General features: G+C 37.5%; 1 protein-coding gene across 1 annotated transcript in view; it reads left to right on the top strand.

Annotated features, from left to right (window-relative positions):
* Positions 1 to 17283, top strand: part of PEX1 (peroxisomal biogenesis factor 1) — a 73630-nt gene that overhangs the window by 23432 nt on the left and 32915 nt on the right. The window contains exons 7-15 of the mRNA XM_060020535.1: positions 2188 to 2311; positions 2542 to 2645; positions 3543 to 3625; positions 5011 to 5143; positions 9503 to 9599; positions 11053 to 11223; positions 13082 to 13236; positions 15403 to 15592; positions 16020 to 16186. Of these exons, the coding sequence (XP_059876518.1) occupies positions 2188 to 2311; positions 2542 to 2645; positions 3543 to 3625; positions 5011 to 5143; positions 9503 to 9599; positions 11053 to 11223; positions 13082 to 13236; positions 15403 to 15592; positions 16020 to 16186 (1224 nt within the window). The remainder of the gene's footprint in view (positions 1 to 2187; positions 2312 to 2541; positions 2646 to 3542; positions 3626 to 5010; positions 5144 to 9502; positions 9600 to 11052; positions 11224 to 13081; positions 13237 to 15402; positions 15593 to 16019; positions 16187 to 17283) is intronic.

Below are 17283 nucleotides of genomic sequence, written 5' to 3' on the forward strand. Positions count from 1 at the left end.
TATTCCCTGGGGCCTCTGCCACCAGTGTCCTTGCCCCCACAGTGAGCCACAGCCAACCCCCCACCTCCCCAGGAAACTCTCTAAGACCCGCAGGTGGGTCTGGCCCAGGTTCCCATGGCATCACTGTTTTGCTCTGGGTCCCAGTGCATGTGAAACCTTGTGTGCACCCTCCAAGAGTAAGTGCAGGAGCTCCTCCTGTGGAGCTCCTGCACTTAAGCCCCACTGGCCTTCAAAGCCAAGTACTCTGGTGGCTCCTCCTCCCAATGCCAGACCCCCAGGCTGGGCAGCCTGACATGGGGCTCCAAACTCTCACTCCTGTGGGAGTGATATATAATTATTTCCAGTCTGCAATTTAATTATTTTCCAGTTTGTGGCTCACCTATCCGGCGGGTATGGGACTTGAGTATATTGCAAAAGCACTCCTCCTACCATCTCGTTGTGGCTTCTTTATCTTTGGGTATAGAATATCTTTTTTGGTAGGTTATAGTCTTTTCTGTAGATGGTTATATAACAGTTGTGATTTGGGTGTTTCCTTGAGAGGAAGGTGAGCTCAAGTTCTTCTGCTCCACCATCTTGTCTCTGTCTAGTTGCTCAGTATCTTTTTTAAAAATATGTGAAGGAAATTTAACATTGTCTTGATAACTGCAGGATTTTCAAAGTCAGATATTTTGCTTTCTATATATATTACCTTGATATTCTTAAGAAATCTTTAAACATGTAGACCATATTATAAAAGTCTTTGGAACAGGGAACTTCCATGGCTCTTGACTTTTTTTAAGTTTTCTTTTTTAAGTTTACAGGAGCTCTGCTTTTACCTCGGTTATTGATCTTGGTGTTTTTTTTTTTTCAAAATTTAGGTCTTATGTACAAAAATAATTAGCCACTGCTCATTGTTTTTTTGTTTTTTTCTGGTGTCAGGAATGGAATATTACTACCGAATTTCTTTCCTGTCCTGAGTTGCATACTTTAGTGGAAGCTTTATGACCTTGGAAGGTCTCTCTCGGCTGATCATATCACTTAGGACTTAAGGATGTTTGATTCTAGAGGAACTATGAGTTGCTTTCTGATCCTAAAAGTCTTGATTTTAAATAGTTTTCATTTTCATTTTATGACTTCCTTTAGGTCTTTAATCCCATTGCACAATAATATTCAAAGAAGTAACTGACTATTTCTGTGATTTTTAAGAATGGGAAAATGATGCCTTTTCGTAGCTTAGGTTGCTTTTGGTGGTAAACATATTCTCAACTGAGCTTAATCAGTGGATCTAAGCTTGACTCTGAATAAAGAGAGATAACAGAAATGGACCAGTTGAGAAATGGTAGAATAGAGGTTTATTTTCCTAGGCAGATATTATCTTTCATTTATGAATTTTTGTTATTCCCTTTTTAATTTCAAATAGATTTTTAAAACAATGTTAATCTAAAAGCATCAAAAATTAGCAGTGTTTTTCTCAGAATTTCTTAATACCTTTTGAACAATTTATTAACACTCTACTTGTTGAGTACATCGGCCATATTAACAGAGAAAAAAAGTGACACTAACATATAAAAAGTTTATTTTTCTCATGCGCAAAGAAGTTTGGAGGAGCTCAACGGGGTTAAACCATGTAACCAAGGATCTAGGCTCCTTTGGTCTTTTTCTTCTGCCGTCTTTAGCCTTTGCCTCTCCTCCTCTTAGATGCAAGACATTTGCAGTAGTAATAGGTATCACGTCTGCATTCTTGGCAGCAGAAGGAAAGGCACAAAGCAGAATTCTTCTCCTTGCAAGGTTTCTCTACCTTTTAATTAGGAAGAGAAGGCTTTCCCATGGATTGCTGATTGTAAAGCATTGGCCAGAGTGCAGCCAGATGCATGCACACACAGTTCCAAGCTGGGAGTAGAGGATTTTGCTCTCCCACTGTAGTTTGCTCTACAGTAGAGGGAGGCAAGGGAGAATGGGGCTGGAATGGTTATCAAGTGAGCTAGATTATGGTGTGTGTATCACTGGGCATAGAGAAAAGGAGCATTTAAAACTTTGCCACTTGTGTAAATGTTTCTTCAGGCTGTGCTGTACTCGTACTGTAATGTCAAATGCCAAATCTGTGCCTATGAACATCATTTATTGGCAAGATAAGGTGTTAAAATAAGAATGTTAAGGTTAAGTTCATGTATTAGAATATCATTACTGTTCTTTCCTTTCCTCTGGCAGCTTAAAGACATAAGTGAAGAAGACATAAAAACTGTGTTCTATTCATGGCTACAGCAGTCTACTACTACCACACTTCCTCTGATAGTATCAGAGGAAGAATATATTAAGTTGGAAATGAAAGATGGTGAGTATATTTTATTTGTTATTTCAATATTTTTTCTATTAAAGAAGTCAGAAAAATTTCATTGTTTTTCCAACTTGTGATATGTATGAACAGGAAACCTAATAATGATAATTAAACAGTAGATATTACGTATCAAAGAATGCCTCTGTTTAAATTTAAATAAATTTAAATTTTAAATTATTTCATCTCAGCTTTAGTACTAACTACATTTATTACCTTCCTTTTAATAGGGTTGAAGGAGTTTTCTCTGAATATAGTTCATTCTTGGGAAAAGGAAAAAGAAGAAACTCTTTTTCTGTTGAGTACCAATCTGCTACAGAAGATGACAATACAAGTAATGACATACTATTGAATATTTAATGAAATAATATTTTCACATGTGATTGATTCTAAAGTATGAATTTACCTGTTACATTGCATCCTAAAGTGTATTAGAAACTTGAATGGTAAGAGTAAGGAATAACTTGACTTAAAATATTTTATTCTATAATCTCTTTAACTTATCTAAACAAATTGTTGATTTATCCTAAATTTGAAATTGATGCCTCCACACAATTAAGTTTTAAGAATTGATCGTGTTAACTGGCAAGTGGATCATGATTTTAAAATCTTTTAGTACTGAAATAAATGAAAACTTAGCTTAGGGGTTTAATTTTTTTAATTCATATTTTTATTTGCAGTTTTGCCGCACAACCCATGTTGTTTTGTCAGTTCTTTATTTCTCAACTCTTCACAAATATTATCAGATCACTTCTCTTCCAGAAATATTTTTAAAGTGCTCCTTTTAGAATATTGTGTTTTGGTTAGGATATTCACTCTTATCCTTAATAAATTAAAGATTCTCTAGTCATTTAGAATTTCGGTGGTTTGAAATTAGACATTATTTGTCTACTTTTGAAATATAATTTAAGGAATACCATTCAGAGAAGATACAAATGTGAGATTGTGAAAAGAAATAAATGTGACAGAAATCAAAATTGCAAATAAAGATATATCTGTAAACTGTATTAAGAAGATGACATTCTTTACTGCTTGTTAACTGTAAATATTTATATTCCTTGGATGAGTAAATTATTATTGTTAGGGCTATTTTAAGTTATAATCTTGCGTGTACAATATATCTTTTCTCTCTGGTGTAACAGAATCAGCAATTCAGTTTCCTGGGACCCAAGAAAAACAGGCAAAAGGCATAACTTTGAAATGTAAAATTGATTTTTCCTTGCTACTATAGGTCCTTCTGGATCCTATGGTAAAAGAAGAAAACAGTGAGGAGATTGACTTTATTCTTCCTTTTTTAAAGCTGAACTGCTTGGGGTAAGAAGTTATGGCCAAACTACCATGTTTAGACACATTTGACATTATCTTTTCCAGGGCTTTTATGTGTAAATGTTAAATTAGATGTTAATATCATTGAGTAGTCTTACTAATGCAGTAGTAAATATTTTTTTCAAGGATTGTTTCTGTTTTCACACCTGGCTTAGTAATTTGCCTTCTCTTCTTAGATAACTAAAAGTCTGAAACTTATTAGAAATTTTACTTTGAGAGTTGATTTGTGAAAAGAGAGCCAACTAGATATGACCTGGATCATACATGCTTGAATAAAACAATAATCCTTTAAAATTAATAAATTAATTTTAAAAGTTAAATCCAAAAACATTAGTTGAATGTTTAAAAATATTTCAAATTAAGTTATTCCTTCACTATCTTATTGATGTACTGATTGGGGTTATTAGTGTTTTCCTCAACTTTAAGACAAACAAACCTGAAAAGAACCTCCTCAATTTCTTTAGCTCTTAATACAATATAATCTCACATAAACATTACTTCTTAGAATTCTTCACAGAGGCCTTTAGTAGATATAGTAGTAGTGATTTGATTTCCTGCAATAGTATAGTCTATAAATATTTTAGTAAAAGGATTAAACTATAAAGTAACAATGCTTAAATGTGGCATAATATTCAAGTATAAAGTAAAATCTCTTCAGTTCAGACTAATTTTAGGAATTTATGATATTTATTTTCAGAAATAAACTGGCAGTCAGAGTCAGGAAGTAGGTCAAAGTTCATATTTATATAATCTACAGATTGAAACTGGATTTCAAAAATGACATTTAAGAGGAAATAAGTCTTCAATTATGCTAACACTTTAAAAACACCCATTTATGATAATGTTGGATGACAAACCAGAAATCATTTTCAGGGGGATATTTGTATGCATTAAGACAAATTCCTTAAGGAGTCCTATTAGGACAAAACTTTTAGTTACTGCACATGTTTGAAAGTAATAAAAATAGTTTTAAAATCTGTGACTCAGATTTGGCATTAATTCATTTTACTTTCAAGTAAGAGATCATTTTTAAGATTTTACTTTTTTTTTTTTTTTTTTTTTTGGCGGTACGTGGGCCTCTCACTGATGTGGCCTCTCCCGTTGCGGAGCAGAGGCTCCAGATGCGCAGGCCTAGCGGCCATGGCTCACGGGCCTATCCTGTCCGCGGCATGTGGGATCTTCCCAGACCGGGGCACGAACCTATGTCCCCTGCATCGGCAGGTGGACTCTCAACCACTGCACCACCAGGGAAGCTCAAGATTTTACTCTTTTTATTAACTCATTAAGTAGCCTGGGAAGAAAAGTTTCAGAATTTTTTATAGCTAGATTTTACCCTGTTTCAGTGTTTTATCATGCAATTTACATGTTTGCAGAGGAGTGAACTCCTTAGGCGTCTCCTCCATGGAGCACATCACTCATAGCCTCCTAGGACGCCCTTTGTCTCGGCAGCTGATGGCCCTTGTGGCAGGACTTAGAAACGGAGCCCTTTTACTCACGGGAGGAAAGGTATGTGGTTAAAATGTGCTCGTTTTCACTAATTAGCAATTTTTAATTCTTCTCTTTGGGTTTTGATAATCTATTATATAGGGTTGTTGATACCAGATATGGAAAGCATTCATTCATTCACTAATATTTTTGAGTGCCTGCTGTTAGATATTGGGAACGTGGTGATGAATAAGGTGATGGTCTCCCTGCACTTTTTCTATATCAATTGATATGATTGTATGAATTTTCTTTTTTAGGATGTTGGTAGGGTGTTAATAAGGTTGATTGATTTTCAAATGTTCAACCAGCCTTGCAAAACTGTAATAAATCCCACTTGGTCGTGGTCTATTATTCTTTCCATAATATCTTATGGAAAAACCCAAACGAACTTTTTGGCCAACCCACACATTGCTGGGTTCTGTTTGCTAATATTCTGTTGAGGATTTTTGCATGTAAGTTCATGAGCAATATTAGCCTATAGTTTTCTGTTTTTGTACTGCATTTGTCTGGATTTGCTCTCAGGGTAATACTGGCCTCGTAAAGTAAGTTGAAAAGTATTCCCTCCTGTTCTGTTTTTTGGAAGAGATTGTATAAAATTGATGTTAATTCTTTAAAATGTTTTGTAACATCTCCACTGAAACCATCTGGGCCTAGAGATTTCTTTATAAATTCATTATAAATTCAAAGTCCTTAATTGTCTGTTTCATTTTGGCAGGCATTTGGTAGTTTGTAGTTTTTGAGGAACTGGTCAAGTATTTGAGCATAAAGTTGTTTGTAGCATTCTCTTACTGTGCTGGTAATAGATGCAGAATCTGTTGTGATGTCCCATTTCCTGTTATTGGTGATTTGTATCTTCTCTTGTTTTAATCTTTGTCAGTCTTGCGAGAGCTTCCCTGCCCTTTTAAGGGGCTTACAGTTTTATTCTCTACCAATGCAGTATTTTTTCCAGGGCTACGGTGTGGTCTTTGTGAGTCTTCGTGCTTTTTTTCAATTCAGAATTATAAGGCTTTTTCATTTCTATTCACTTTTAACTCTAGTATCATAACTTTTTTTTCCTCTTACTATCCCAGTTGCTCTCTTTTGATTCTTACTTAAAATATAGCAACTACTCCAATAATCTAAGTTTTCACTTTAGGAAGCTAGAAAAAGAAGAACAAATTAAATCCTATGTAAGCAGAAGAAAAGAAATAATAAGAATTAGAGCAGAAATCAATGAATTGAAAACAGGAAATCAGTAGAGAAAATCAGTGAAACCAAAAGCTGGTTCTTTGAAAAGGTCAGTAAAATTGATAAGCCTCTATCCAGGCTAAGGAAAAAAAAAAGAGGATACAAATTACTAATATAAGAAATGAAAAAGTGGATATCAATACAGATCCCACAGACATTAAAAGGATAATAAAGTAGTAATAGTAATAAACAACTCTGTGCCTAAAAATTTGATAACCTAGATGAATAGACCAATTCCTTGAAAGACACAAGGAGTCTGCCAGAACTCACAGAAGAAGATATGGACAATATAAAAAGGCCTATATCTATTAAAGTAGTTGAATCAGTAATTAATAACTTTCCAAAACAGAAAGCACCAGGCCCAGATGGGTTCACTGGTGAATTCTACCAAACCCTCAAGGAAGAAATTATACCAATTCTCTACAGTCTCTTTCAGAGGATAGAAGCAGAGGAAATACTTCCTAACTCATTCTGTGAGGCCAGCATTACCTAATAACAAAACCAGACAGAGGCATTACAAGAAAACTACAGACTAATATCTCTCATGAACATAGATGCAAAAATCATCAACAAGAGATGAGCAAATCAAATCAACCAATATATTAAAAGAATTATATACCACAATCAAGTAGGATTTATTCCAGGTATGCAAGGCTGGTAAAATACAGCAACTACTCTACATGTTTTCTAGATGACCTGTGTCAAATTTCAAAATATATCATCGTGGTAGAATATTTATTTTGAAAAACAATATCCTACTGATTCAGAAAACAGAGTTCCTCCTTCTCACACAGAGGTAGCGTGATTAATAGAAAGAGCAAGTAGAAGACCTGAATTTGAGTCCCACCTTTGTTACATACTTACTGGCTATGACCTCAGGCAGTTTTCAGCTTCTTAACCTGCCTTTTAGGATTAACCTCACTTAAGAGAAATAATATATATGAAAGGTGCTATACAAATGTGAATTACTTTGAGTGAGAGAAAAGGCCCTCTGATTCAGCAAAAAGTGACAGGTGGGGCCTATACATCAGCACCCCTAATTTCTTTATTCTTTGGGGTCCAGTGACTTTCATTATAAATGCAATTCTGTAAACCATAATGATGGTAGTATTGTTGAATGCCTGCTAAATTTCAGACTTTGCACAATAAGCTTGGCTGTTTTTTCCAGTTCACAGTAATGAAAAGCAAAATGTTACAGCTGGTACAGGGGTGTTAAAGCTAGACAAAGCAACAATGGTAAGAAATAGTAGTAGATTGGACTTCCCTGGTGGCACAGTGGTTAAGAATCCACCTGCCAATGCAGGGGACACGGGTTCGAGCCCTAGTCCAGGAAGATCCCACATGCCACAGAGCAACTAAGCCTGTGCACCACAACTACTGAGTCTGCGCTCTAGAGCCCGTGAGCCACAACTACTAAGCCCACATTGCACAACTACTGAAGCCTGCATGCCTAGAGCCCCTGCTTTGCAACAAGAGAAGCCACCGCAGTGGGAAGCCTATGCACCACAATGAAGAGTAGCCCCTCCTTGCTGCAACTAGAGAAAGCCCACACGCAGCAACGAAGACCCAACGCAGCCAAAAATAAATAAATTTATTAGGGGGAAAAAAAGGAAAGAAATAGTAGTAGATTGAGGGAGGAAACCTATATTAAAAGAATTATAGGGCTTCCCTAGTGGCGCAGTGGTTGAGAGTCCACCTGCCGATGCAGGGGACACGGGTTCATGCTCCAGTCTGGGAAGATCCCACATGCCGCGGAGCGGCTGTGCCCGTGAGCCATGGCCGCTGTGCCTGCGTGTCCGGAGCCTCTGCTCCACAAAGGGAGAGGCCACAACAGTGAGAGGCCCGTATACCGCAAAAAAAAAAAAAAAAAAGAATTATAAAAACCTAACAGTAGCAGACATAGAGAATGGACTTGAGGACATGGGGAGGGGGAAGGGTAAGCTGGAACCAAGTGAGAGAGCGTCATGGACATATATACACTACCAAATGTAAAATAAATAGCTAGTGGGAAGCAGCCGCATAGCACAGGGAGATCAGCTCGGTGTTTTGTGACCACCTAGAGGGGTGGGATAGGGAGGGTGGGAGGGAGGGAGGCGCAAGAGGGAAGAGATATGGGGATATATGTATACATATAGCTGATTCACTTTGTTAAAAAGCAGAAACTAACACAGCATTGTAAAGCAATTATACTCCAATAAAGATGCTATAAAAAATAAAATGAACACAGAATCCAAAAAAAAACCTAACAGTGTTCAGTCTTCTAAGGGGCACTTATAGCAATGTTTAGCAAAATTTAAATATGTATACCTTTTGATGTAGTAATTACACTTCTAGAAATTTATTCTGAAGGTATAATCTGACAAATAAGTAAACATATATGTATGGATATTTATTTTAGCTTTACTTATAATAGTTAAAAAGTGGGAGTAGCATAAATATACAGCAGGAAGGGTTTTGATAAACACATTATGGTCCAGTACATCCTCACAGTGGTATTGTACTAGGGAGCTGATGCAGCTCTATATCTGTTGATAAAGAGGACAATGATTTATTATAAACCCTTAGGAATACTGTAATCCCATGTTCTTAAATTTACATAAAATGTGTGTGGAGTGTCTGGAAGGATGATACAGCAAAACAGTTAACAGTAATTCTGTGATGTGGGACGATTACAGATTTTTTTTAATTTTTTTATTTATTTATTTTTTGTGTGGTACGCGGGCCTCTCACTGCTGTGGCCTCTTCCGCTGCGGAGCACAGGCTCCGGACGCGCAGGCTCAGCGGCCACGGCTCACGGGCCCAGCCACTCCGCGGCATGTGGGATCTTCCTTGACCAGGGCACAAACCCATGTCCCCTGCATTGGCAGGAGGACTCTCAACCACTGCGCCACCAGGGAAGCCCCTATTACAGATTTTTTTTTTACCTTTCTCTACTAAGTATTTACAATTATTTCGTATTTTTTAAACGTTATTTTATAATCAGGGATGTGGATTTTCTTTTTTTCCCCAGCCGTATTGAGATGTAATTGTTATATAACATTGTGTAGTATATACTTGATTGATGAGGCTGAATCTTGGCGGTTATCACAGTGACAGAGGCTATTTCTGTGACTGAATATATTGAGAGTTCTAATTTAAGCAATTATTTTCTAGGGGAGTGGAAAATCAACTTTAGCGAAGGCAGTCTGTAAAGAAGCATTTAACTTATTGGATGCCCATGTGGAAATAGTTGACTGTAAAGCTTTACGAGGTATGAATATGGTAATACTCTACATAAATCTTTTTTCTGGTAGAAAGAAATGTTACTATTTAATGCTGGTAATCTAATAAATACAAATACCTAATCTTTAACTTTTCTGTTGGTCATTTAGTCATTAAAATTACTTAGAAATTTTAAATCTGGCTTTCGAATGTTTTTAGTGTTTCTAATAAAAATTTTAAAACTCTCCATATTTGATGGAGGCCTTTTTTTTTTTCCTAGCCAAAACTCTTTGTAGACTATATTCCTGAAAATTCCAACTTACACCACTCTGAGAAAGTTAGTATCTAGAATATACTCTAATGGGTATAGATTACCTCTGACTTGCTTTGGGAAACTCGTAGGGTGGCTGCCTCAGGGGAGGGAAAGTGGGTGGCTAGGGACAGCAAAGAGGAGACTTACAGTTTATCACATACAGCTGACCCTTGAACAGTGTGAGTGTTGGGGTGCCAGCCTCTATGCAACGAAAGCTCTTTGTGTAACTTAGAGTCACAGCCCTCTGTATACGTGGTCCCTCTGTGTCCGCAGCCAGCCTTGGGTGGTACAGCACTGTGGTATTTACTGCTGGAAAAACCCACATATAAGTGGACTTGCACAGCTCAAACCCATGTTGTTCCTGGGTTAGCTGTATACTTGTACTTTTGAAAATCTTTGACATTTATATTATCTGTTCAGTTTTTTAAAAATCAGAAATATTTTACTGAGTAGTTAATTTTCCCCCCCTTGGCTACCACTACCATATAGTCCCAGCTAGCCATTATATTCTGCTTTTTAATATAGTATATGATAGGAAACTAAGAAATGGCCTTTGAAAACCCATTACTTCATATTCTATAAATGTGGTTTCAGAGACATTGTCCATCTCTTTAGAGTCTTGCTTGAAGCCTCATGTGAAAATTTTGTTTGAGAACTAAGTAACAGGAACTCTTTATATTGGTTTATGAATTGGTATGTTCTCTGTTCTTTGAAAATTAAGTTTTAATTCACCAGGATGATTGAAGCCAAATTAATGATTCAAATATAGCAATTCTAGGATCTCTAGGTGGCTACCTTTGTGTTTGATTTTATCTGACTTGTGATCCCCTGCTTTCATTTATATTTTCCCACATCCTGCTTTTATTTTACTGTTTTGTTGTAAGCCATCTGAAGTTCTCCGTGGAATGAGGCAAGGATAAATAAATACATATGTATAGAAATTATAGTAGCATATTCCTTTTTTCAGTTTTATAAAATTCAGTACTTAGTCCTTTGAGGCTGTATTATTTAAACCATGTTAGTGATTAACAGATTTTAGTGATTGGTATATATATATATAACAAAATACTGTATTGATTGAATTTTCATAGTCAAATCAATATTGAGCTTTTCTAATGCTTTCAATGGCAGCCTGACCTTTCCCAGCCCTCAAATAACAATAAAACTATTTCATATCTTCTGTGTTAAGGAAAAAGACTTGAAAACATACAGAAAGCCCTAGAGGCAGCTTTCTCAGAGGCGGTGTGGCGGCAGCCTTCTGTTGTCCTGTTGGATGACCTGGATCTCGTTGCTGGCCTGCCTGCTCTTCCAGAACACGAGCACAGTCCTGAGGCTGTGCAGAGCCGGAGGCTCGCACATGGTAACGTAACGCGTTCATTCGCTGGCTGCAGGCCCTTGTCCTTTATCAGACAGCATTTCCAGTCTTCGTAGTATATCTGCTCTCTTTAGAGAACAGAATATGTGCTATGTAATGTGTTGCTTTTGAGGCCTCTGGTAGCATTCTAATGTTGCTCTGTATTAGCAAAATCAGTAGAGTCAGAGCAGTGTGAAAATTCTACGAATTCATCATTAGTCTTTGGGGCCTTTTCATTCTCCTCCACTTATTAGAAATTGCTGAATTGTACAGATTTACTCTTTGTTCATTTGACAAATATTTCTGTGCACAGTCTATATTCTCAGAGTCTTGGAGAGGAAATAAAAGTAAACAAGTACAATGTTAGTACGGAAGACTGATAGTCATAATGATAGCTACCATGTGTTGACTGCCCTTTCGGGGCTAGGGGTTGCTTTGTACTCTACATGCAGATATTCTCCTGGTTTTACAGGTGAGTAAACGGAAATTCAAAGATTATGTAATTTGTCCAGGATGACACAACTAGGAGGTAGGTAGGATATGTTCTCCTAGAAGTATGTACAGGGTGTGATAGGAGCACATACACGAAATTGAGGGTGGTATGGGAAATTATCAGGGTGTTTTAGGGGGAGTTCATAACTGAGATGAGTTTTTTTTGTTTTTTTTTTAATTTATTTTTGGCTGTGTTGGGTCTTTGTTGCTGCGCAAGGGCTTTCTCTAGTTATGGCGAGTATAACTAGAGAGTATAACAAGGGGGCTACTCCTTGTTGCAGTGCGCAGGCTTCTCATTGCAGTGGCTTCTCTCTTTGTGGAGCACAGGCTCTAGGCACATGGGCTTCAGTAGTTGCGGCACGCGGGCTCAGTAGTTGTGGTTCGCGGGTGCTAGAGCACAGGTTCAGTAAGTTGTAGCGCATGGGGCTTAGCTGCCCTGCAGCATGTGGATCTTCCCGGACCAGGGATTGAACCCATGTCCCCTGCATTGGTAGGTGGATTCTCAACCACTGCGCCACCAGGAAAGCCCCGAGATGAGTTTTGATGGAGTAGTAGAAGTTAGTATGGAACAGTTTCAGGCTAATGAAGATGCAAAGGAAGTGTGGTCCACAGGCAAAGGTACAGAGGTAGAAGCAATCACAGTACGTTAGACAATACTCCTTTGCCTAGAGCTTAGGGTTCAAGGAGAGGGTGGGACCAGGGTGAGGGTTGGAGGATTTTGCAGTCTTCTGCTGCCTCGAGGTTCTTAAGAGGTGAAATAGATAAAAAATGTAACCACAGTGGCTTGGGTTACTGTAAACTGGTGTTAATCTCACATTTGGAATCCTGTAGCATCTGCAAGACTTGTTAGTCTAGTGTTTAAGGGAATGCTGCAGATTTCTAGGTCAGGACTCGGATATATGTTATTAATGCCTGTTTCAGTTCTAACCTCATGCCAGCCAAATCTTGCAAAAGCTAGGGTAGAAAGAGATTGTTCAGGAAGTCATAGGAGTATGAGCTGTATTTTGCTTATTTAAACTTCCATATTGTGTTCTATTTTCATCCTTCTATAATATTTATTTCAGAGACCCCTTTTCATTTACTTAATAAGATCTAGATGAAGGAACCTCACCTAGGCATTGTTCTGAGTGTACAGAGTTTACAGTGCTTCCTATACCTTCATTAGATTGACTAGAGCCTGGCCAATATTAGGTCCTCAGTAGATAAACTGATGAATGAATGGAAGATTTAACTTTTAAACGGTAAAGAGGAGCCATTCCATTCATACTCCACCTTAAAGCTCAAGTTTAGGGTATTATTTTTAATGAATGTATGATTTTAAAATTTCATGCTTTTGTGTACTAAGTTTTTACACTATGTTACTTAATTCTAGCTTTGAACGATGTGGTGAAAGAGTTTATTTCCATGGGAAGTTTGGTGGCACTGATTGCTACAAGCCAGTCTCAACATTCTCTACATCCTTTACTTGTTTCTGCTCAAGGAGTTCACATATTTCAGTGTGTCCAGCATATTCAACCTCCCGACCAGGTAACATACTACTTGTGAAGATTATTGAAATATGTCCTTTTTTTTTTTTTTTTTTTGGCTGTGCTGTGTGTTATGCAGGATCTTAGTTTCCCAACCAGGGATTGAACCCATGCCCCCTGCAGTGGAAGTGTGGAATCTTACCCACTGGACCGCCAGGGAATTCCCATATGTCACTTTTTATATAAATTACATATTTTTCAATTTTATTCATGATTTATGGCTTTAAAGTAATGCTTATGTTAGTGATCTTAAGGGTTCTTAAAAATCGACCTTCAGTGAATGTTTTGCTATTAGATGCACAATTTTCGTTTGTAACCATCCGAAATATTATCAGGTACTTTCCAAGGAAATGTCTTTTTATAAAACAGCATTTCTTTTTTTTTAATTATTAAGTTTTCTTTTTTTATTCCATTTAAAAAGAAACAAAAACCCTAAAAATTCTGAACTGCTTCATTTCGCATTGGTAAAATCTGTAAATACACTATGGAAATTAGAATTTTTTTTCCACTTTAGTGAGATATAATTGACAAGTAAAATTATATATATTTAAAGTGTATGACATGATGATTTGCTATACATGTACATTGTGAAATCTTTACCACAATCAAGTTAATTAACACATCCATCACCTCACATATTTACCTTTTTTTAAGCATTTCTTCTTTTAAAAATTTGACTGACTAAACTGTTTTTTTTTTTCCAGCACTAATATTCTGTACCCATTATGACTCTGGCACACATTTCCAACATGTGGGTTTTTTCCCCACATCATCAAGCAATTTTTGGACACCAACTGCGTGTCCTGCAATTCAGCTCAATTCTGACACTACCCAGAGAGAGCATCAGATTCCACAGGTTAAGGCCTCAGTTCTACAAGACAGCCCTCCACTTTAGATGCCAATGTTACCTGTGCTTCTGACTGGTGATAAGTCAGAGGTTCCTACTATTCCCTCTTTGGGTTCAATTAATTTGCTAGAACAACTCACAGAACTTGGGAAACTAGTTTACTCACTAGATTACCAGTTTGTTACAAAGAATATTAAAGGGTACAAATCAACAGTCAGATGAAAAGATACATAGGATGGAGTCCGAAACAAAGGAGCTTCTGTCCTTGTGGAGTTTGGGGCCTGGCCCGGTGGCACATGGAAGTGTTCTGGTTCTCCAGCCGGGAGCTCTCCAACCCCATCCTTTTAGGTTTTTATGGAAGCTTTGTTACATAGGCATGACTGATTAAAGCACTGGCCATTGTCATTGATTCAGCCTTCAGTCCCTCTCCCCTCCCTGGAAATCAGGGGGTGGGACTGAAAGTTTCAATCCTCTAGTCAAGGTTGGTTCCCCTGGCAACCAGCCCCCATACTTAGGTGCTTTCCAAAAGTCACCTCATTAACGTAAACTCAGGTGAGGCTAAAAGGGGTTTGTTATTAATGTCAAGACACCTTTATCACTCTTATCATTAGGACATTTTAAGGGTTTTAGGAGATCTGTGCCAGAAGCAAGACAAAGACCAAATATATACAAGCACATACAGCCCATCATCTCCTCAGGAGACTTCAATCCTGATGGTTTTAGTGGCAGCACGCTCAAAAAGAATGTTCTGGGACAGGCAAGCATATTTTAACTTCTTGTTTAAAATTCTAACGTCTACTCTAAATATTCAGACCCTGTGCTAATTAACTGTTATTGAAGAATAAAAATACACCTGTTATTAAGCATAACAGAATGGTAGTGGTATTGGTCATTGAATGTGTTTTTAGAATTATGTTTTATAGGAATAACAACCCTTAAAGGAACCAAAATAAAAATCTTCTTACTGGAGAAAGAGAGCAATCATTATGAATGTGATTTTTTTTTTTACAACTTTATTAAGGTGTAATTGAAGACAACATACTATTTAAAGTGTACAATTTGATGAGTTTTAACATATATATATATACACACAAACACACACCATGAAACCATCACCACAATTAAAGTAGCAAACATTTCCATCCCTCCCGTATGTTTCCTACTGCTCCTTTGTATTCATTCCTCCCCCACTCCACCTGCAAGCAAACACCAATCTGCTTTCTGTCCCTGTAGATGTCAACCTGGTATTTCTCAAAATACATGTACAAAAATTTGCACTTCAGTAAAACTATAAATTTGAATTTTGTGTTTTTTCTTTAGGATCAAAGATGTGAAATTCTGTATAATGTAATAAAAAATAAACTAGACTGTGATATGAACAAGTTCACTGATCTTGATCTGCAGTGTATAGCAAAAGAAACTGAAGGGTTTGTGGCTAGAGATTTTACAGTGCTTATGGATCGAGCCATACATTCTTGTCTCTCTCATCAGAGTATATCCACCAGGGAAGGTAAGTTTTACTGTTAAAACCAAAATTTGGACTCTTCTTTCCGTTGTGGAGAAGTGTAATTGTAGTAAGGTAAGAATTAAATATATCCATTTTAGTATTCAAATAAGAAGCTATTTGAGTAGAAAATTGGCATTTCCAGCTAAATTGATGGCATTTTTTTTAATTGAGTTAAGATTGGCTAAGTGAAATCAGACGGAGAAAGACAAATAACATGATTTCACTCATATGTGGAACATAAAAAACAAAAAAATAAATGAACAAACCAAACTAAACATAAACACGTAGATACAAAGAACAGAGTGGTGGTTACTAGAGTGGAAGGGGTAAGGGAGGGGAAAATGGGTAAGAGAGGTCAACTGTATGACAGTATGTTTTGAAAATTCATATACAAATAGGACTACCAAAAGTTTTGTTTATTTTTAAACAGAATTAGTTTTAACAACATTGGACTTGCGAAAGGCTCTCCAAGGATTTATTCCTGTGTCTCTGCGAAATGTCGACCTGCATAACCCTAGGGACCTGGGCTGGGATAAGATTGGCGGATTACATGAAGTTCGGCAGATACTTGTGGACACTATCCAGTTACCAGCCAAGGTACTTAAAAAACAACCAAACCAAGCACTACCAACTGCCAGAAGAACCACTGAGTCATCCATTGGTTCTGGCTGTATATGTTGGCTTGCCCAGCTTCCGTTTGGTCCAACAAGTATTTATTATTACCAAGTAAATGTCCAGTCCTATTTTTGGCGCTCTAACAGATTTTTAAAGTATCTGATGTATTCCTTGCCTGGAAAGAAAGCTGAGGTGATATTTATAGTAAACACATTTTGATGTGAATTTCAGAGTTCTTGTGTTTTTCTTGAATCGTCCAGGTTGTATTAAAGCAAATGAACTGTCAGCTAGGGTTGAGCAGAAACAGATAGGAATAAACTGGGAGGTGGGAGAGTCATTTAGATCCACAGAGCTGATGGATTAAGCCAGATTTCTAAACTCTGGGTGCCAGTCTAGAAAGGCAGAGTTAGCAGGCAGCATAGACCAGGCAGACAGCAGGATAGAGGGGGCAGCTGTAGATTGTTCTTTAGAAGATCAAAAGTAGAATCTAGGAGGTGGTGTGTTTGAATCAGAAACCTGAGAGAAAAGGATCTTTGCATGAGATCAGGGGCCCATCCAAAGAGATAAAGAAATGGGTAAGGATCTCAGTTACATGTAAGGACCTCAGTTACAGACAGTCCTGGGAACTGTCTGGTGGGGCCTGGGAGATACTGAGTGCAGCCCAGGACTGGGGGTTAAAGCCTGTTTGGGAGAACAGGGGCGTGGGAAGTACTTGCCTGCGGATCATGACCCCAAATGCTGGGTCTGGGCACCAAACATCAGTATCCAGATACATCCCGGGCCAGGTACGTGAGGCCATCTGCGTAAGTGCTGACTTTGGGGCCTCCTTCAGATTAGAATGGAGGTCGAGATGAGGTTGAAATTGTGTCAACACGTGGGACTAAATAGGTGTACTTAATAGAGGAGACTAGGAGATTGCTGACAGTAGCCTGATGTTTGGCTCACCTGTTCAAAAAGTTTTCTTGCTGAGAAGCTGCTGATTTAGAAGATAATTTAGAAGCAGTCAGTTACTTGTTCAGCATTGAGACTCTTGGGAGATTTTACTGTCGATTATAATTACACATGCTTCTCTATTATTT

The sequence above is a fragment of the Delphinus delphis genome, chromosome 9 (genome assembly GCF_949987515.2).
Source record: "Delphinus delphis chromosome 9, mDelDel1.2, whole genome shotgun sequence".
NCBI classification, from domain to species: Eukaryota; Metazoa; Chordata; class Mammalia; order Artiodactyla; family Delphinidae; genus Delphinus; species Delphinus delphis.